Source organism: Corella eumyota, chromosome 6 (genome assembly GCF_963082875.1).
Source record: "Corella eumyota chromosome 6, kaCorEumy4.1, whole genome shotgun sequence".
NCBI lineage: Eukaryota > Metazoa > Chordata > Ascidiacea > Phlebobranchia > Corellidae > Corella > Corella eumyota.
In genome coordinates, this window is record NC_137495.1 from 3,716,038 (window position 1) to 3,737,795 (window position 21,758).

Below are 21,758 nucleotides of genomic sequence, written 5' to 3' on the forward strand. Positions count from 1 at the left end.
TATATGGAGAGCATAAATTGCAAGGTCATTTTAAATGACAAGTTGTTTTTTCTATGTGTTTAATATCGGTATTTCCAATATATCTTGTCAATTTCTAAAACAGATTAATCAATATTCTACCAAGAAAATAACTTCGAACGTTATTAATTTTTAATCCAAATGCTTTCATAATTAATACACAGAACATGCAATAAGTTAATTTTTTATCTTAGTTCTGAGATAACCTACAATTTTAAAGAATAAGTCTGTTTCTAAATATATCTAATATTAATTACAAGATATTTTTTAAAGTTGTGATTTATTTTTGTACAAAATACAAGAGTATATATTACTTTTTTTACATGTGGTTAGTTAAAAGTTGGATGTTTTTAAAAAATACTTTTTTTGAAAGAAAAGTTTTAAAATTTTTAAAAAAATTACTGGAATTATTAATAACACACACAGCAGTTTGTAAATATAATATTATCAATTAGATTTCATTACAAATAATTTCAAAAGAATATATAGATAAATTTATTTACAAAATAATTTACAACAACAAAATTTTTCGAAAATTCACTTACATTTAATACTGTAGAAATTGTACAAATTAAAATGAAATACGACAAAAAAGTTAATTGTGGAATTATTCAACAGTTTTCCCATATAAACAGAACATTTACTTCACCGAAATAACAAGTTAAAATACTTAAATTTCATACCCCATAAAGTGGAATTTTTTCGGTTTTGCAGCTTCTCCATTATTGGTCGATTTAAAACAAATAAGGGGGTTGTCTGGCAAAATGTGCTCAAACCCCACAAAGCGAAAAGACTTTACCAGTTCCTTAAAATCGTAACTATCGACATCAATACATGTTATGACATACTTTACTTCCAACACCTCTTCAGCATAATCCAACAGTGCAACAAAACTTTCTTTGCTAACATTTTGTGGTACATGGACATACAAACAGTTTTCAACATGAACCTAAATTAAATTATTTCAAGTTAAACAACCGCATGCAAACTAGATAGTAGGTAACTTGCGAAATACAACTTGTTTTGCACAATAAGTTAGACTTAAACACCAGCCTACTGTACATACCGACCTAGTGCCCAGTCATAACTTTTTTTATTTATTTTGATTTTTCGCACATTGATAAAAGTAAATAATAAATACGATATACAATAAATATTACAACAATGCGACGGGAAAAAATGACAAAATCAATTTAATGATTTAAAACATGCCAAAAGTATTAATGTTTACATAAAGATTTTAGGTATGTTATGGCATGGTCATCAAACCCAAAACTTTTAAGGTATACTTAAAGATTTGCACAAAATCATAGTAAAAACGATAATACCACAATTTTAACACATTAAGCATTGGTTATAAAAAGAACTTACAGTATCCCAGTGGACAACAATTTTATCAGTAAGTTGTCTTGAAAAGCACCTTAAGTTTGCTCCATCAGGAACTTCATGCCAGACTTCGTGGCCAAACAATTTGCTAGCAAACTCCAAACAACTTTTCATGCCACAGCTGGGCACTGTACTTCTGCATGCAATACATTAAAAATTAAAAAAAATAATAAGGTTTTATAATTAGCCTATTGAATAAAAATTTATAAACTGATTACAAAGCAAGAAGTACACAAGCAGATGAACAAAACAGATACTATTTTAGTCCTTTTAACGACCAAATTATTGTTCTTGAAAAATGGTAATATTTTATCTAAACTACATGCAAACTTAATTTAAATCTTACCCATTAGGGACGTCAGGAATACTGCCGAGGCTTGGACTCCAATGTAAAGTTGTCCTGGAACAATTTGGAAATGGAAAGCGTGGTTGACAAGATGGTGAAGTAGCCTTCTTTTTCCTTTTTTTCTTCATAATCGATGGCGTTTTTTCCGAACTCCTCCGTATGCATGACACACTTATATTTTTCTGTGTTGTTTGCCGTTTTTAAAAGAAATGTATAAAATCTGAAAATAAGGGTACAAACGTGTGATTTGTCACGTAATAACCAGTACGCCACTTTATTTGTCTTAAAAACGAACAATTGCAAATGGTCAATGGTCACTTAGCTATTACGAAATAAGTTTTTGCAAGCGTGCACCGAAATTTTTCTACAATAATTGTTCAAAAACTCGTTGCCACATGTTCCTGAATATTTTTAGCATTAAAAAACTAAGTTTATTTATATATTAACTATACCAATTCTATTTAAATAATGGTTAACTAAATAAACCTGTCTTTGTTAGGAGTTTATCGTACGTGGAAAAAGAGTTATTGATCAACTTGCCTTTTTTGTTGTGTTCCGCGTTATGATTTTTTTTCTTTTTTTGTTTTTCTCTTTTAATTAATAAATCTTTTTATCCCCCCTAAATTTATGAAGAATGCTAACAAGAATATATACTTAAATATAATAGCTAAACAAATTAATATAGAAGGTAGTATGTTTTGTAGGGGAGACCTTTAGCTATAAATATCTTACAAACACTGCTAACTTCACGTTAAGTTACTAGAATTACGTCACTCGTATGACTTGTTTTAAATATTTATTTATTTTAGCCATATTGGGTTTTCAGAGTGTGAGTCATAGTACAACGCATAGTCAGTTGCGTAGGCACAATTTTCACGTGAATACGAGGTATTGTTAATGGAACAGTAGTTTCGTTAGTTAAAGAATAATAGTTTTATTAGATACCTTAGTTTTTTCTTAAATTTTTCTATGTATGTTCAGGTTAAGTTTTATTAAACTGCTAATCTGTTTCAGATTTTAAATTTTGTTGTTATTTCTATAACACACATTCTGAAATTACGTTAATAGGGGTTCTACTGGTTGGCGTGTTTAATTAATTTTACTTAGCATTAAGCAACAACCTAACTATAAAAATCACACCGCAATTGTTAAAACTGGATGAATTTTTTGGATATGGTCGATTAAATGAACGGTAAAATGAAAATGGATGAGAGTTTCGAAGAAACTAAAACTTCAGGTACTTTAATTAACAATAAAAACAATAACATTAAAAGTTTAAGTTACTAGTTTTAAATTTTATTTGTAATAAATAAATGTATTTTTTTAATTGACTGTTACTTTTGTTAATTTAATGTCAAACAATACATCCCAACAGTTGGTAATTTATAAATTATGTAACTGGTAATTACTACGTTTTAAGATTTTAATTATGTTGTATATCATTAAAAGTTAATTAAATGTCAACAAACATGTTTATTTTTTTTTTTTTAAATAAGTTTATTTTTTAGATACTGTGCCTATAACCCCCACAATTACTAATGGGGGGGAAAGTACCCCTTTGAAAGGAAGTTTAGCAAAAATAAAAGCGTTGGAGGAAAAAGTCATCGGTGATGGAAATCATCAGAAATCAGACAGTGTTGGAAAGTATAAGGTATAAAAATGTCATATAACTTACATTTATAATTATTTTTACAGCATTTATTTTTGTTTATCTTTATTGTATGTTAAAATTTGCGTACATGTTGTTTATAGCATAAATAATTTGTAAAGCAATCTGTTAGGTACATAAAGAAAATGTGTACTACCTATGTTGTATATCTTGTTAAACTGGTTTAGTGGGTTATCATATGCTATAAACAGATCCTTGTAAGATATATCAAGTTCAAAAATATCTTGTTTAAAGATAATGACTTTATTTTAAAATTTATTTAATAATGAATCTAGTTTTTAAGAGTTCTAGATTAGTTTATTATAGTTGATTAACTGCATATAGTCAAAAATTAATAAATGGTTGATAATTTTAAGAACCTTGAGTCTGAAGTAACGGAACAACCGCATAATGTTCAACTTAACGAGGTTCAACTAAGGTAAGATCAATATTAAAGTGTCAATATTTCTTTACTGTTAAGCTTGTTTAAAGAATCTTATGTTTTTAGAACTTACATACTTAATTTTGTTTTGTATGTTATATATATATATACATTGTTTCTGGGTTATGTAAAATTCGTTTTAGTCATTGCACTGTTTTTCTTTGTTAGATGTTATAAATTAGTGTCTTTAATTTATATATATATTTATTTTATAAAATATTTGTTAGTCATTGGGTAACTTAGATATATTTTATTGTCTTTATTTTTATTGTATTTATTATACATTTGCTGACCTTTTAGTTTTTGAAACAGGCATAACCACAAACTTTTTCAAATATTAACCTTCAAGTGAATTTTTTATGTTTTAAAAATGTATCACTCATAATGCTGACCTTTTAAATTTAAATACAAGACTCGTATATTTTACAATATTTTGTTCATGTTTTAGATTTGGTTCAGGAAATGCCAGCAGTACGTGGTCTTTAAACAGCAGTTCTGCGTCAACATCATTACCTCCAGTTAGGTAGGTTTTGCTATGCAAATAAAAAGCAACATTTATATTAAATTGATAATAAAACTAAACAAAATGTCATTTAAAAAAAATTTAAATTTTTAAAATGTCATTTCTTTATTATTGATTTATTGGTATCATATCTTGTTTAACAAATAATATAATTGTCATTGCAGTTAATTAAATAACGTGATATCCCATTAATTATTTAATAACTTTTAGTTAATTATTTATGATTTTTCATTACGTCATACCAGATAATTGGTGGTTATAGAGTGGATTTCACTTTAAATATTTTAATTAATTTTATATAATTGACATATCCTGAATTTGAGTTCAGATTTTTGTTTAATGTTTATGTTTTTTTTCAAATAAATTATTCCTACTGAATTCTAGTAACCCTAGCATACCAAAAGTAAAACTTATAAAAACAAAAGTGAGAGTTCACTATTTTTTATAATAAAATCTATTTTTCTAGATGGTATAAACATCCTAAAGTAAGGGAACATTGGAAAGTGGTTGTAGCCTCTTTTGTATTATTTTTCATCGGTTTATGTAAGTTTAATCTGAACATTTTAACATTCAAGTAAAAGAAATATTATAATTAAACACTTTAATGCTTATTGCTCAATAAAAAATAAGATATACATTGATGAGCATTAAATTTTTTATTTAGGAGAAAATTATTTTTTATTTAATTATTTTTTTTGTTATTTTTAGGTTTATGTATAGCTGGTATTATTTTAGAAGCTTTAGAAGTCGATTGTAAGTATTTCAATATTCTAAAACCATAAAAAAACATTTGTTATTTTAATTACGGTATTCACAAAATAATTTTTCAAAAATTTAAATTTATGTTTTGTGTATTTTTAGTAAATGGAATTTTTATGCTTTTCGTTATTGGAAGTTTTTGTTTCATTCCAGGATGTAAGTACAATTTATCAAATTTGTTTTAATTTAATAAAAAATTTAATTTGGTAAGCCTACATAAAAATTTTATACCAATCAATTTTTTTCTTTGTAAATGTCTTAATACAAACTAGCAATAATCTATAATACAATACCATAATAGTGGGGTATTGTACATAATTTATAGGTTGACAATATTTCTTGTATGTTTGTGATATTAGCCTATAATTATCTTCACTATAAGCGTACCTAAGTCTAGCAATTAGTTCAACAAAAAACATATTTAAAATTATATTCTTTTTAGTAGCTTTAGTTTAATTATAATAAATGGGGTTAGTTGGGTTACATCTTTAATACTTTTTTACTAAGATAAATAAGTAAAAAAAAACTTTGGTTACGGTTAATTAGTTTGGTTTACAAGTTGTCTAGACAAAGTGTATGTCATTTTTCTTGCTCTGTATTGTACACATAAGTTATCCTGTAGGTTGATTTAAACTTCCTTAAAGTAATTTAATTGGAAGTTCCTGGTTAAATTTATATGTTTATAATTTAAAATTGTTTACATATTACATCAAGCCTATAAAACTCTTTTAAAAATGCTTCATAGGCAAGTTTTTTAAAGTCCTTTGAATTAAGTTTTTTATTGTTTGATTTGGGCAAATAGATTTCTTTCGTTAGGGTTTTACTTATAATTAATTTCATGCTAGTTGTTGTTAAAATCGATTCAAAGAACAATTTTTATAGTGTTTGTTGAATAATTGTTTACTTTTTATTGCATTGCATTATGCATATTTAAATACATAGCCTGCTAAACAAATATTACATAAAGTTAGGCTGCATCAGCATTTGTAAAATAATATTCAAAGTTATTCAGATTCATTTTTTTGTATTTTTAAATAACGCAGAAGTACTTTTCATTAATATTATTGCAACACATTGGTTAAATAATGGTACTCATTTCTCAACAAGCAAAACCCCTTTTGTGTATGATTTGAGAACAATGGAAATTGAAACTCTATTAAAGCACACAATAGAGAATAAATAGGTAACACGGTTAGGCATTACGCCATGTTAAAACAAATATTATTTTCAATATAGTTGCATAACCTGGAGCAAATATAAAATTTCACTGCTATATTTTATTCACTTTTAAAAATCTTTGGTTGATTTAAAATAAGAAAATGCAACATTAGGTAAGAAAGGAGAATTAATACCTGGATTGCAACATACAGCATTTAGTTCACTTTTTATAATGTTTATAACAGTCGGCAAAATAAAAATATAAATGGCTCAGTTTGGCAAGAATATAAGTCATGTTTTTGCATTATTTTTCTATTATTACATAAACCAAGTTGTTCTCTTAAAACCCTGATAAATAGCATTTAATATAGACCTTGCTTGAGACTGGGTATTAGCCTCAAACACATAACCCTTAAACCTTTTACTGAGCGTACAAAAAGTATCACCCGCAATGTAACAGAAATGTTTCTCGTCCGTTATCAGTTTTCCGCAGCTCGAGATGTCCGCATATTTGTGAATAAACAATGGGGAATCTCCTGTTTCGGTCTCGACCGAGATTTGTGTAAGAGTCAAGTTAACGTCGAGCGACGTGAACTCTCTGCTCTTGTTTAAAACTTGTCGGATCACTTTCTCGATTTGATTCACACCCCCGAGTTCACCTGTTGACACCTCTCCAATGTAGCGAACGGAAAATGTACCTCCCAGACCATCTTCCGCAGCTTCCGGGTCCAAAACAGGAGTCTGATCTTTGGTCTTCTTCGGGATGATTCTATTTACATTTTCGATTTCAGCCTGGTCGTTTTTTTCATCGATTGTTTTTTGTTTTTCTCTGTAATAACCTTCCATCACCGTGTGGTATTCCTTTAATATCTCTCTTAATGGTGGATAAATGCCACCAGTAATTGAAGATCTTGGCTTGATCACAGTTAACTTACAAGGCAAGCTGTTTCGTTTGCAGTGTTTCCAGACTGCATTTGCATCATGGTCGCCACCCAGGGTTGCCGGGAATAAAACTTTGTCATTCATTTCTACTAATAGATCCCCGATTCCCAAATCTAAAGCATCAGCTGCAACACTGCCTGGTTTCAGTCGAGATACAATTCCATATCCTTGAAAATTGAATTTTATGTTAGTAAAGTATTTTATTCATTAGGTAAGGCTATTATGTAAGGTTACCTCAATTAAATTTATTATTTTTCTTAGAAATTCAGTAAATAATTTTTTTGTATTTTAGTAAACGTTATCTCCTTTTATGCAGAAAAGTTTTCAGATTTATTTACGTTTTAGTTTTTAAAATGTTTAAGTTTTCTAACCTTTTATGTAAACAATCTCGATCCCTAGTTCATTAGTTGGTACAAACTCAGCACTACAAGTTTGTGGTAGTTTCCAAGTTTCATCCAGAAAGAAAGTATTTGTTAAACTCAAGTCAAAAGTTAGTGAAGTTGAACAGGTTAATAGAAGAGATCTAAAAAGAAGGTAACATAGTTAAAGTCTTATTATTAAAAGAATAAAATAGTAAAATGGGTAAAATTTTAAAATGCACCATTAAAACTATAAAACATTGTACAAAGAGGCTTGTGAAGTATTTTGTTTAGCAATTTGTAATTCCAAAAAAGAGATAATTTTTTTTTTAAAGATAGTACTTACCTGAATTGTTCAGCTAATTCCTCATGTATTAGAATACTATTTCCCCCTCCAAATTGGCGCACCATAATTTCCGTTTGTTTGTTGGTTCTCTCTTTACCATAATACCAAAACTTAACTGTCGACTGTCGTGACATTAGAAATTCAACTAACACATGTAAACTACTGTGTGCCAAACAGTGTCTGATCACGTATCGCAATCTACCACTGCTAGTTTTTATCCTAAATATAAAGAATTATATTTACTTTAATTCAGGCAGTAAAAAAATGTTAAGCAATTGTATTTTTGATATTTTTAAGTCTTGGGTCTGCACATTATTTTTCAATAGTGGCATGGCTACAGTCACAGTAGACTAGTTGATTTTTGTATATTTTTTGCAAAGTTTTTGTATTAGTTTTGCATACCTTTTATCTGCCATGGCTTGAGTGACAGCTGATGAAACGCCATATGGAGTTGGCCCATGCGTTTCAAATGATTCGATCAGTTGCCAGAATCTACTTCTTCTAGCTGCTTTTGCCTTGTCTTGTGTTGCATCCCAATGACCTGGCAATAATTATAGTTAAATGAATATAATTATTATGTTGCAGTTGATTAATTGAAGTAATTATTTAGTACTTTGATACTGTGTAATATAAAACAAACAATTAAACACTATTTATTTGCAAAATAGGACACTGTATTGTTTTTAAATAAAACAAACCTGAACAACTATTTAAACACATGTAGAAAATTGGAGCTAGTTAGTATAACAAATATTTGAACACATTAAATGGTTTTGCAAGTGGCAGTTTTTATTTATAATGAACACTGAGCTTACAATATAGCAAAAAGTGTATGCTTAAATATTTGTTATTATTTATTTATGTAAATTTTATTTCTGGTAAAGTATGAAGTTCGAAAGTATTTACTTTGTTTTAATCCTTTTAGAAAGCATTGCTCAATAGTCTCGCAGAACTGTTCAAGGTAGGCACTTTTATCATTGACAGTTTCGCCAACCGAGTGAAACTCTTGAATTAAATACTTTACACTTTTTAGCAAGGGTTCACACAATGACATTTCACTTTAAATCATTTAAATCTAAAAATATTTTTCATTAGTTCTACACCTTTTATTTATTTTGTAGTTATTTTAAGTATTTTATTACTGGTTGGAGCAATAAGATCCAACACTTATACTTACATCATTTGAACATTAAGTTTAATATTTACTTAAAGGTATCGGTCAATATTAGAACAAAATTTAAATAGCAATATTATATATGTGCTGCACATAAAGTAATCCCCTTTTTTCTTATACTTAATATACACTTACTTCTATAACAATTATAAATTTACTTATATTTTATACCTAGTTTTCATTTTTAAATTTAGAAGCGATGATTTGACATTAGATAATTTCAGTTATTCTAACTCAAAGTTACTATATTTTACTTTACAAAACTCTTTTACTATAACACCTAGTATAACCACAACACTGTTTTTTAAAACGGTTACTTTAGTGTGAAACTTTAAAATGTGGTTTATGCTTAATGGGTTGATGACTAAGCACGTTTATTTGATTATGGTTGAAATATTTTTTAGATATTCCAGGTATTGTTTTAATGGTTTCGAGTCTTGAAAAATGGTTTCGAGACTTAAAGGCTTATAATAATACTAAGTTATTTCCTGTTTTTGTTATATTAATAACAAAGCCAATACATACATTATTTAGTAAAAAAAACATATACATAACTCTATCACTTTATAATACTAAAAAATGCAAATGAAAATACAATCCTTATTTTAAAAACATTTTTTTTGCTGGTAATGTAACGTATACACTACAATTAAGGTGTTTGACAATTAAAAATATTCTAATACCTATACTGTATTACACTATCTGATGACAAAATGTTCTTCAAAAGTGCTGCATGTTGAACCATATGTGTTGTTGCATATCGTTACATCCTGCTTCTACTTCCTTTTTAATGCAGGCACGTCAATCTATCTCGCTGTATAGACAACACAGTCATTTTTTTACATTTTGTTGGAATTTTTGTTGTTAATGATAAAATTATCGAAAATTAGGTGTTTTCTGATATCATGATTATAGATCAAAATATTGGCAATCAAATTGACGACTTTTTGAGTTTTTAGACTATTTTAAATGTTCTGCAAAAATGATTTTGCATTAAAAATAATTTAGATAGTTTTAAGCATGCAGTATAATATATATTTTGTTTTATTTAAATATTTTTAATGCATTTAATTTTATTTATGTTTTGGTTTAGTATATCATATGATCGCTGTATATTATGCAGTGAAAGGCAAAAGAGGATTCAGTTTCTACAACCTGCCACTGTTCAACTGAAAACAAAAACTTGACACAAAACTTTGTCTTAGCAAAATAAGAACAGTACATATTCTGTCGCGAGAACAGGGGCATAGATTTCAGATTAAAATCTTTTTTTTTTTAAATTGCTAATTAATACTTTTTTTTTAGTGTAGAAATTTAGTATATGGTATGCTTTTATTGTATTTAGTTACAGTAACAACCTACTGGCTTAAAAAAATTGTCTTTGAAAAACATTAATGTAAAAAAAATACATATATATTTTTTAAATAAAATTGTTGCCAACTGATAAGGTGGTTAAATTAAATGTATTTCTTAAAAATTTATGAATATTTTTCAGTTAACTCCTTTTAAAACTGCATTGTTTTAATTTTTTAAAGACTTAATAATAACAATTAAAATTGTTTACTAAAAATCGAGTAATTTTCAATATCAGTTTCAAATTAATATTTTGTAATTAAGGTGAACTGTGCAAATAACTAAAATTTAACAAAATCCCTAAACTGTTGGTGTTTTTTTATTTCTGACTTCATTACAATTACAAAATATTAATTACTTTATTTCTTCATAAAGGTACGCTATATTTTTGTTTTCTTTATTGACCTAGTGTAATTTTAAATACTTTTGCTTAATTGTTGAAATTGTGTTTTTCTTTTTTGTGTAGTTGATGTTAAAACATTAAAATCCTTATTTTTTTAAATAATTTTTTTAAGTTGAATTGAAGTTTAAAAGTAATATTTTTTATGTATTCTACTGCCTGTAACAACATTCTTATTGTTTAAATATAAAGAAGTATAAACTTTTAAACAATAATTAACTTAACTAAATCTTAAAATCTATGTGTTTTACTATTTTTAACTGTACACCATATTAATGTACTTCAGCTTCTAGCCTACGTTACAGTTTATAAAATGTTAACAGTTTATCCATTTTTAAATGTAATATTTTAACCTTATCTTATAGGTTTTGTAAGGTAAATTAAAGCGTGGTATTTAGAAAAATAACTTAACCAATAACCATTTATGAAGATGTAGTTTTTTGGTGTAGTACAACATTTTTTTTTTACTTTTTGCTACACTTTAACTCATGCCTGGTTGAATAATAGTTAAACTTTTTTTACTTTGTAATAATGTAGTAATGCTGTGTATTTTTATCTTCTATTTTAAAGAATGCGCTTTACATTAAAACTGCACTTTTGCATAAACTAGTTTTTCTAAAAATCTACAAAATATTGTTTTTCTACCCAATTATATATTTACTCTAGTTATTTTTTTAAGTTCTTTAATGTACATTTTCTCTGTAAATTTCTGTTTTAATAAGCCTAATAAGAAAAAAAGTATATACTGTTAGTTAGAAGGTAGGTAAAAAATAATATAAGAAGTAAATTTGAAAAAATAAATTTAAATAATGGTCAGCACGTGGGCGCCATAGAGTAGTATCTATTTCAGTTTTATTTGTTGATAAATCATTGAATTTTTAACAAAAACTGTGTTTTTTTCGAAAAAATTATTTTATTACGTTTTGAAGTAAGGCATTATATAGTTTTTTAATCATTCATTTATATAAAAAATATATTAACAAATGGGCGTTTGCATATAACTAATGGTAAATATTTTATCTACAGATTGGCAAATGAAATTGACCTTAATACTTTAACTCACAATCAAAAGATCAAAAAATCAACAATACTATCGCGCGTATAAACTGTCAATTGCACCAGTTCAAGAACAAAAAGGCTTGATCCAAATTAACGCAATTGCTCAGCGGGGAGTCATGTACGCCAAAAATTTTTGTCCTACATTTAGTTGATAGACAAAGTAAGTCAAAATTCATACGTGATTTGTAGAACGTTGATACAACAAAGTTTAAATGTGGGAGTTTTAAGAATACTTGTAAAAGTTAAAATTTGTCTGCTCTAAACTTGTATAGGTACCAACTATAAAAAAATTTAAATTAAAAGTTAAATTTAAATTAAAAGTTGTATATATAAATATAGGTTTTTGGTACTATTTCAACCTTTGAAAGCATATTTTAAAATTAAGTTTTTAATGCAATTTTTTTAAAGTTTTGGTGTATAAAAAGATTTTGGTTTATAATATTTAATACCAATATTGTGTAAATAAGCAATAAAGACATAAAGATGTTTTTGTCATAACAAACAAGTGCGCAAAAAGGAGAAACGAATTTAATTAAATTTTTTCTAGCTTGTATGTTTTGAAATCGGGCGAAAAGTTATGATTGGATCGAAAGAGGAGTAAATTGTTTCTTATTTTCGAAGTGTGTAATCACATAAAAAAAATTTTAAAAGATAAGTTTACAATCTCTGGTCGTAAATTTCATGTTTTGACTTACTATAAATTTTGTTTGGTTTTATTCCTAATAAGAAAATTTATTAATAGAAAAATTTTTATAAATTTTAAAATGGTTTTAAATAGAAAACTACAGCATGAGAAAATATGTGCTAATTGATTAAATAATAAATTTTGCGGTCTGCTTTACTTTAATATGGCAATCTATTTGTTAATGCTCCCATTATCAAAGTCAATGACGTCATAGGCGTGGGAAAATAATTGCAGTAAAAGGTTTGTAGCTTTAGGCGTTAAACCATTAATCAAATTGAATTTTAATAAAAACAAAAGCCGTAAAATTGATGATTAAGCAGCTTTAGTAAGTGATAATATTTGAAAGTTGTTTTATTACAAAAAAGTTGAAGTTATATTCTAAATATCACAATAAACTTTTGTAAATGTAAAAGATAATTTAAAGTAATTTTTTATACAACATTCTAAATTTATTTTTTCACCTTGAACAATTCTTTAAATTTTAATTTTAAATATATATTTACATTTGTTGCTAAGTTATTAATCTAATAAGTTTAATTAGCATGCTAATTAAAAATAAACGTGTAGGCCAACCAAAAATAAATATTTTTGGGTGATTATTAATTTATTTATATTTAATTAAATATTGTTTCTCCTAAAATTAAAGAATTAACTTACTCACCATTGAATTTCGCCACGTCACGTGACAAGAGCACGTGATCACTTAAAATATGACGTCATCTATCTATCTTCACCTATATGCGTTCAACACAACTCCATATTCGGTCGTATTTGAGCTCATGAAACTTTCATGTCAATGAAATATTCACAACTATGACATCATAATCGCTTTGGTATAAAATCGCGAAATCTTTATAGCGTACAGTGTTCTAGAATATCGCGGAGCGATGGTGTTAATGACGTTGTGAATAGATCATATTTTAGAATTTTAAGTTTTGTTTAACTGATGATCAGTTTATTAAATTGTAATTTAATTTAAAACAAGCCGAATGTTAATTAAGTATTTTACTTTGCCTTTTTTTAACACATTAGGTGCGAGTAAATAATATGTTTACAAAACAGCTTTACATATTTAACAAGGAAGATTAAGTTGTTTACTAGAATCAACACATTTTCCTTTACAATTAGGTTATAGATTTGCAAAGTAGTTTTTGTGACGTAACAACTTCGGAGAAATATTTAATCAGCGCATTTACGGAGTCCTATTTAAAAGAAACAAAGCTCCTAATTATCGAATTCCAAACAATTAAAAAACTTCGCCTTTCTGTGTATTTTCGAACCTAAAGCGCAGTGCAAACTATGTAACCAGCAATTAACGACGATTTTGTAACTGCCGACTGTAGCTCCAGGCGCATGCAATTGCTTTGCCGAATTTGGGCTAGAATGTAGTTAAATAACTCCAGTTGTTTTAGTGGTTGACAGTTACAGTATTTGGTTTATGTTTAGGTAAGGTGAAGACTAAAATACAGCGAAAGGTTGTATGCAAAGTATAATTTATGTAGTTTGACTATCTTTATTTAAAATCCAAAATTATTGCGTATTTAACGAATCTACAAAAAAGTTATATTCAAAATATTATCGTTAAATAAGGGAGTTGTTTTGCTTTGTTAGATAAGGTTGAAAAGTGTTAAAATCAAAAATTGGATAACCTTTTTCATACTTAGTTCATACCTAAAAGTCCAAAACCTTTTTTAAAGTAGAATGGTCAAAAATCGTCCTTTTCCTAAACAGATAGTTATCCTATACAAATGTATATATTTTATGCCATATTTCTAGTTAAACATTAAAGAGTATAGATTACGTAATTTAAACGACTTCTCATTACGAAGAAAAACGAGAAATAGTTTACGGAGCGGCTCTGTTTGTAAACGCCCGGGGCTAGATTTAGGATGGGCGAAATTAGACGACGCGGAGATAATTTGAAAACGAGACAAGCGAGGCGGAAGGATTGTATTGTTAAGTTTAGATTTAAATTAATAGCCTTTGCATGACATAAAAAAAGGGTCAAACTGCTGTATTGTAAAATTATATAAAGGAATAACATAATTTTACTAGAAACAATTATGCCCGGTGGCTAGATTTTGTTAGACTTAATTGTTTAAAATATTTTAAATTTTTAAAACTTGTATAAGTGTAATAAGAGAAATCAGTTAATTTTAAATGTTACGAAACTTAAACTATAGGGATTTTTTTCAGAAAAAATTTTTAACAAGCTAACAGAAATGTCCTCCCAAAGTAGTTAAATAATAACAGAAAGCAGAACTTTTTAACAAAAAATTTTTAAAGTAATAAATCTTACCCGCTTTCTTTCTCAGATACTTTTTAGTTGAAACTTTTATTTTTATATTATTACGTCACAAAGCCGTTAATATTACGCAACAATGGGAAGCGCGGTCGAAATAGTTTCGCTTCTTACTATGACGATTGGAACAATCATGTCAATGGTGGCGGTTGCTGTTCCATACTGGAAGAGAAATGATCCTGAAGACACCATCCGGGACTCCATCGTTCGGGTAAGATTCTATTTTCATTGTCATGTGATTAAGACGTCATAAAAAGAATTGTTGCCTGTGGTTTTGGTTTCTTCGAAGTGACGTCATTGTTTAATGGCTGGTTTTGAGTTTACGAGAGCTTTGTGGTTCTCGAGCAATTAAGTTTTATGCGACTTTGCTCTTTTATGACGTCATTAATGTCATTGTCATATATCACGTGATATATTTGCCAGTATCAACTTGAAACAAATACAGTTATTGGTTTTTCTTACATAGAATTTTTAGTTTTTGGTTTTAACATTTTTTAATTTTTAGCACGAAGGTTTGTGGATCAAATGTCAAACTTTCTCGACGGGAAATTGGGATTGCGACGATTTCAATCGATTCTTTCTTGGACTTCCAACTGAATTACAAGCAGGTATTAACATTTATCCCACTAATATATATATAGAAAATTTACTCATATTATATTTGACAATCTACGATAAATGTAAACCATAACTTTTTTGTATATGCTGTCATTTGGGTTCGTGTTAATTTTTATGTTTTGTTAGCTCGTGGCTTTTCGATTACTTCTATCGTGTTCGGAGTTTTCGCAATTGTTGCTGTTGTGATTGGAATGGAGGCGGTGCCGTGCGGGGGTGACTCTAAAAGCACCAAGGTAATTTTAAACAAGTTTTTTTCACTATTTAAATGAACATGCTACCTTGCATTTTATTATCAAGTTGCTACATCATTATATTTGTAAAATAAGTTGTTGAAAAAAAAGTAAATTTTTTTTTTGCAGAAACGAATTCGATTGATTGGAGGAACTCTTGGATTCCTTGCAGGACTATTGATAGTTGCAGCATGTTCCTGGTACGGTAATGACGTCAGAATTGCTCACGAGTTTGCCACACAACAGATTCTCCTCAATTCGACCATTCAAACTACTAGGTAAATACAAAAAAGCTAAAAAAATAACAACAACAACAAAAAATTGTTTACAAACAAATGGGTATTTCTTTAGCAATATAATCTTTAAATGAAATTAAACTAAAAACAATGTAGAAAACACAATAAGAAAGTTTGTTCTAGACAGTAAAATATCTTTTTACAAGTTGTATAGATCTGTAGTTTATTTTCAAATTAATTCGATAGCCAATGACTGTTGTACGCCTCGGGCAAGAGTTCTTACAACCTTTTAAATAACGGTCTTATGAGATGTGAGTGGGCGGCAAGCGTTTTTTAATTATATCGTTAATTTTTCTTATAGTTAAAAGCATTACATGATTTGTATTTTTGTATAATGTGGCGCGCTAAAAAGTCACTTATTAGACTAGTTTTGTTAAATGGGCAATAAAATAAAGGCCACCTTTCATGATTAGAGGTTTAATTAATCAGGTTTCTTTTTTTCTCTTTTAAATTCTATTTTTTTAATTTAAAATATATATTGTTTTTTAGATTTATTTTTGGGGAATGTTTGTTTATTGGCTGGGTCGGTGGGGCCTTCCTGATTCTTGGGGGTTTAATTGCGGTCTGCACTGGGTGCGGCGGGGGTGATTCGTACGACGACGCACCCAGAAATTACGTGTACAGACCCCCCAAATCTGCTGCAGGTGGCGGTGGCCAAGAATATGTTTAAAATTCCTGAAATATAACAAGAAACATTTTTGATTCTACACCAACCTTTCTTGCCCAACTCTGTTGATCAAAAAGCAAGAATTTTAATTGTTTATTAAACTCGGTTTAGATTATTAAAAAATGAATAGGCTATTAGATTAATATTGATCAAAAATCTAGAAGAAATCAGTTTTTATTTTGTTTTTTTTAACTTTTTTTTAATATCAAATATAGATCATTAGATGTTTAGTCGTGTAGATTTTTTTAACTTTTATAAATTGTACAAAACTCGTTTTACATAGAAATCTGTACGAATTTGTTTTTACTTTTTGTTGGGCGCCAATCAAACTGCCTGTTTAGAACAGAAACCAAATGTTTTAAACCTATTACTATACTATACATAACATCATCATCGCTGTTGATATTGTACAAAGATGTTAATAAACGTTGCAGCGATTTTAACATGAAATCGAAGTATAAAAACTGTATTTAAGGTGCTGCAACAATCTGAAAGTACTTTAACTCAAATACAACATATTAGTGAAGGTTTTTGAGAGACTTTATAGAGATGAAGGAAAGGCTGCTAAAGTTTAGAGTAATTACTTTTTAAAAAATATAATTTCCAAACTATTTTTTTAAATAACATAACAATTGATTTTTGATCAACAATAAGTAATGTTCGTATAAGTAAATTTTTTTGTTATTGTACTATAAGTAAATGTTCCTGCTATTGAACCACAGTATAACAATACCCAACAGTTTCTGCTCAATATTTACAATAATAAATCGTCACAGTACGACAAAACAATATAAAACAATCTCAAAAGGGAAATAACGTGTAGGTGAAGGCGTTAAAACAGAAAAATAACAGCAAAACAAGGAAACGGTACATTACAAAAAACAGTAAACACACAGTACATTACACTATATTGTGTTGCATAAACTAATGTCAAAAAATTTTAAGCGCATTTGCTGTAGCCATGAGCAGCTTTAAAGCCACTATTGATCAGGTAGTAAACAATTAAAGATATGAAATTTTTAAAATATGTTGTGACTAATTGCAGAGTATGAAAATTAATTTAGGCTCAAATTTGGTAAAACAATTTAACCTTTTTTAAGTACCAGATCAATTACCGTTTTTGACCAGAAAAAATCACCTAAGGCAATTGCTTTGGAAATCTTTTTAAATAAATTAGATGCTTTAAATTATACGGTTTTGGTTTTTAAGTTTGGTTAGGTTATGATTATATTTAAAAAAAAAACAATTTAGCCTGCAAGTTTTTAAGTTTTATCAATCAAATATAGCAGTTTTACAAGATTTAGATAGTTCCTTTTGTTGCACTTTATAACTTAAGTTAATCTATTTTGTTTAAGGTATTCAGGAACGATTTTGAACTGTCGCTTAAATTTATATATATTGTTGGTTACAACAAATGTAAATATGAGAAACTGGCTTCAAGTGTCAGCTTCAGGTGTTAGTATTATTGGTCTTATATTGATATGCATTAGCGTCGGAACTCCATATTGGATAATTCTTGAAGACACACGACGCTATGATGTAAGTTAAAGATTTCTACTCAATATTTCGACTGGTCGGTTTATTCAAGAATTTATTGATATATAATAGCATTGCGATTTATATCAATAACACTGTTGCGTTTTAGTTTTATTAGGCAACTTAGATGACGTTTGTTTTTGTAATTGTTTTCTGTTTTATAGACAGTAGGAGTGTGGCAAATTTGTACTTACGATCGACAGATGATTTTAAAATGCGAAGACTTAACCTTGAATATAGCCGCAATATCCTCTCCAGAAGTAATAGCAGGTACCCTAAACGTAAAACTGAAGTTATGATTTCGTTTTCTCTGACTCAGTTTAACTTTTATTGAGACATTCATTATTTTTTGTTTTATATTAGTACGAGGATCGACTATAGCATCAATTGCAATAACTGTTATTGGATTTTTGGGGATGTTGCTCGGCTTCGAGGGCTTAATACCGATACGAAGCACTATAAAGGTATAAGTGGTATAAACGGTTCATGTTAATGCAAAATAAATATTTGAACACTTGCATTTTATATTTATTTACAGGTCGGATTTCGAATTTCTGCAGGTATAAGTTGGATTATAGGAGCCGGTTTAATGATAGCTGCAACATCAATTGCTACTTATAATATCATAATGTATGTTTATACTTGCTTACCTTAACATAAAAACAACCTATGTAATATAAAACAACATTTACTTCTATTTTATTTGCTTTTCGTTTTTTAAAATTAGAGATACAATGGGGTGGTCGCTTATAGTTGGTTGGACAGGGGGTTTTGTTTTACTCTTGGGTGGATTTTTGTGTTTACTAAGTTGTTGTGGTAAAAAAGATTACACCGACCGACCAGAAAGTTCTCGTTACCCGATGAACCAATACGAACCACGACCTGCGGCCCCTATAAAAAGTGAAGATGCGATTTAAACTTCCTGCTACAGTAACAAGATGATTTAAACTTCTGTTCCCACGTGACATGTTCAATTTTGCTTTAGTGGCTGTTTAAATTTTAAATAGATTTGTTAAGTTGATTTATTTGTATATGTTTATTTATTTAAAGCAATAATGAAAAAAAAGACTTAATATATCAGGGTTATTACTATTATGTGACATTAACGCTATAATATGCAGCTTAAAGCAAATGTTGTTTTTAATACACAAACAAGTATAACCTCGGGCGTATGTATTATGTAGTTTCTTTAAAATTAATCACATACTACAAGTCTTGTGATGTACATGTAATAAATATATGTATTTTAATCGCAAGGTTATTTTGCAGAACTAGAACGGCCTGTAGGCAAAATAAGTCATAAGTTATGATATATAAGCAGACTTAAAACGCTGAAGGAAAGTTAATTAGGTTATATACTCCTATACGAAAATTTATGTAGTTTTAAATAGAATTTTATGAGAAAGTTGATATCCAATACAAAAGGTGTTGGGTACTTTCATTAAAACATGACTCCCATTTTGGGAAATTTTGACACTTGCTTTTTAGTGAAACAGAACAGATAAATGGCAATGTTTTATTCATTGTTGTAATAACAAAGTAATGGTCAAATTATGCTTAATGAATGCGAATACAATTAACTAATACTATAAAACACTGGGCAAATGTACTTAGTAACATAGGGATTGGAGCCTAGCAAGGGCTACATAGCTAGTATAAGTAAAATGTTTCTAATAAAAATATTTGTTGATGTAATTAGGATAGAGAACAGTTTGTCAAATAATTTGACTTACGGTTATGTTATAGCTTACAGCGTTTTATACAAAACATCACGTGACCAGGGCAACTAGCCCATTAAAATTTCATAGTTTACGTTTCGTTATAAAAAGAGAATCGGTATTAATGAAAAAAATACAAAGAACCGTGGTTAGAATATAGCAGAGAAGTACTGCGGTCAACCAAGATATGAACATTTTAAATTATTAAGTCAGCCATAACAACAACAAGGCTTCATTTTGTAAATCATATTAACAGTTTATGTTATGCTGTTTAGATATAAGAACAACATTTCATTTAAAATATTATGAGTGTCTTTTTCCAAGCAACATCGTTCTGTATAAGTGCTGTGGGATTTATTTTGATATGCGTGTGTGTATTTACACCTTACTGGAAAGTAAACGATCCAGAAGATAGTTTAAGGGACGACATTGTTAATGTAAGTTGCCTTTAACTTTTAAATTAGACCCCTCAAGATCGCAGCTTGTTTTTTTTTACTAATTTTATGTCGCTTTTTTTGAGTATAGGGCTCGAATTTTTCATTTTACTTGAGCCTAAAAACGAACTGCAAACAATTGCCATATTTATATTATCGAGTCAATATTTAAATTAAAACTACATTGAAGGTTATAGTTTGATTAAGCTGCAAATTTAGCTAACTCATTTTACAATTTAGCACCAAGGGTTATGGATCAAATGCTTATCGTACTCATATGGAAATTGGGATTGTGACGACTTTAACCGGTTTTTTATTAATTTACCCAGATCAATACAAGCAGGTAAACTATTTAAATATACAACCAAAATCACTTATTTGTCTTGTTACATTACTAACAACAAAAATAAATTCTACTCAACTATTTTTTAGCACGTGGAATGAGTTTAACTTCTATTGCTCTGACTGTTATTGGCCTAGGACTTATGATTTTTTCTATTGACGGATGTCTCGATTCAGTATCGTACTCAAAAAAAGTATTATATATAAGATAAATATTTGTAATTTAGGATGTATGTGAAGGCCTTATGTCAAATTACCTTTTTTTGTAGAGATTATTTCGTATTGCTGTTGGGTTATGTTGGATTTTGGGAGCTGCTTTAATTGAAGGAGCAGTGTCTTGGTATGGAACTTCGGTTTACAGAGATTACGAATATTCGACTCGTTTGAGACTTGGTGGTACTACAGTGACAAGGTATTATATTACAATTATTTTATATTTCAAATGAAAGGTCGCTCTTTCCAAATTAGGGATAAATTTAAACACTTTTATCTTTTAACTAGGTTAGTTTTTGGCTGGTCACTTTTTATCGGTTGGATTGGAGGTGGAATTTTATTTTTCGGAGGGTTATTGTGCTTGGTTACTGTGTGTGGTGCAAGGGATTACACAAATCGTTCGGAAAATTATCGATATCCTATGAACCAGTACCAGCCAAGACCTGCAGCTGTTATAAGAAAGGACGAATACGTTTGAACCCACTTATATCTTAACGTATTTTCTTAATTTTGTTGGAATTATCCTTTTCCTCTACTGCATTTGTCTTTTGACTGTATTTAACAAACGCTGTTCCAAATAATTAGCTTTGCAAAGTTTCATACGTGTGTATTTTTATTTCGATTTTAAAGTGTTTTTGTACTATAGCTTTAATTCTATGTTTTACCCAAATTTATTACGTTATGTTAAAATTGAAAAAGCGCAAATGTGTGATATGGTGTAAAAACTTTAAGTTAAAGTGCCAAAGGGACAAACATATTAATCATAAAATTAAAATAAAACAGCTTGAAAAAATACATGACGTA

The 21,758-nt window shown here is 28.4% G+C and overlaps 6 protein-coding genes across 8 annotated transcripts in view; 4 read left to right on the forward strand and 2 right to left on the reverse strand.

Annotated features, from left to right (window-relative positions):
- Nucleotides 1-290: 290 nt before the first annotated feature.
- Nucleotides 291-2,250, reverse strand: LOC145755173 (ornithine decarboxylase antizyme 1-like). The gene is made up of 3 exons (XM_082571400.1): nt 1,751-2,250; nt 1,390-1,540; nt 291-967 (listed from the first exon to the last, which is right to left on the reverse strand). The coding sequence occupies exons 1-3, from the start codon at nt 1,876-1,878 to the stop codon at nt 689-691; spliced, it is 558 nt and encodes a 185-aa protein (XP_082427526.1). The 5' UTR covers nt 1,879-2,250; the 3' UTR covers nt 291-688.
- Nucleotides 2,251-2,749: 499 nt separating this feature from the next.
- Nucleotides 2,750-11,527, forward strand: LOC145754630 (transmembrane protein 134-like). 2 transcript variants are annotated; one of them, XM_082570716.1, is made up of 8 exons: nt 2,750-2,987; nt 3,259-3,401; nt 3,776-3,837; nt 4,289-4,363; nt 4,830-4,906; nt 5,072-5,116; nt 5,225-5,278; nt 10,195-11,527. In XM_082570716.1, exons 1-8 carry the CDS (start codon nt 2,936-2,938, stop codon nt 10,272-10,274), a joined length of 588 nt encoding a protein of 195 aa, XP_082426842.1. In that variant the 5' UTR covers nt 2,750-2,935; the 3' UTR covers nt 10,275-11,527. The 2 variants fall into 2 exon arrangements, with proteins under 2 accessions (XP_082426842.1, XP_082426843.1); XM_082570717.1 differs by lacking the exon at nt 10,195-11,527 and adding an exon at nt 8,853-8,877.
- Nucleotides 6,155-8,996, reverse strand: LOC145754629 (uncharacterized). Its single transcript, XM_082570715.1, has 5 exons — nt 8,834-8,996; nt 8,330-8,468; nt 7,928-8,146; nt 7,594-7,745; nt 6,155-7,389 (listed from the first exon to the last, which is right to left on the reverse strand). Exons 1-5 carry the CDS (start codon nt 8,979-8,981, stop codon nt 6,599-6,601), a joined length of 1,449 nt encoding a protein of 482 aa, XP_082426841.1. The 5' UTR covers nt 8,982-8,996; the 3' UTR covers nt 6,155-6,598.
- A 3,369-nt stretch (nt 11,528-14,896) lies between the features above and the next one.
- LOC145755085 (claudin-7-like) overlaps nt 14,897-21,758 on the forward strand; it is a 74,324-nt gene continuing 67,462 nt past the window's right edge. Inside the window, exons 1-5 of one of the 2 annotated variants that reach the window (XM_082571289.1) lie at nt 14,897-15,111; nt 15,406-15,508; nt 15,645-15,751; nt 15,878-16,026; nt 16,534-17,161. In XM_082571289.1, the coding sequence (XP_082427415.1) occupies nt 14,980-15,111; nt 15,406-15,508; nt 15,645-15,751; nt 15,878-16,026; nt 16,534-16,714 (672 nt within the window). In that variant the 5' untranslated portion in view covers nt 14,897-14,979 and the 3' untranslated portion in view covers nt 16,715-17,161. Of the gene's footprint in view, nt 15,112-15,404; nt 15,509-15,644; nt 15,752-15,877; nt 16,027-16,533; nt 17,162-21,758 lie in introns of those variants that run through there. The other variant, XR_014284183.1, reaches the window with a different exon arrangement.
- On the forward strand, nt 18,084-19,383 carry LOC145755464 (claudin-4-like). Its single transcript, XM_082571701.1, has 5 exons — nt 18,084-18,250; nt 18,412-18,517; nt 18,611-18,711; nt 18,786-18,877; nt 18,975-19,383. The coding sequence occupies exons 1-5, from the start codon at nt 18,134-18,136 to the stop codon at nt 19,162-19,164; spliced, it is 606 nt and encodes a 201-aa protein (XP_082427827.1). The 5' UTR covers nt 18,084-18,133; the 3' UTR covers nt 19,165-19,383.
- On the forward strand, nt 20,245-21,750 carry LOC145755084 (claudin-4-like). Its single transcript, XM_082571287.1, has 5 exons — nt 20,245-20,402; nt 20,640-20,742; nt 20,832-20,935; nt 21,011-21,153; nt 21,243-21,750. The coding sequence occupies exons 1-5, from the start codon at nt 20,271-20,273 to the stop codon at nt 21,430-21,432; spliced, it is 672 nt and encodes a 223-aa protein (XP_082427413.1). The 5' UTR covers nt 20,245-20,270; the 3' UTR covers nt 21,433-21,750.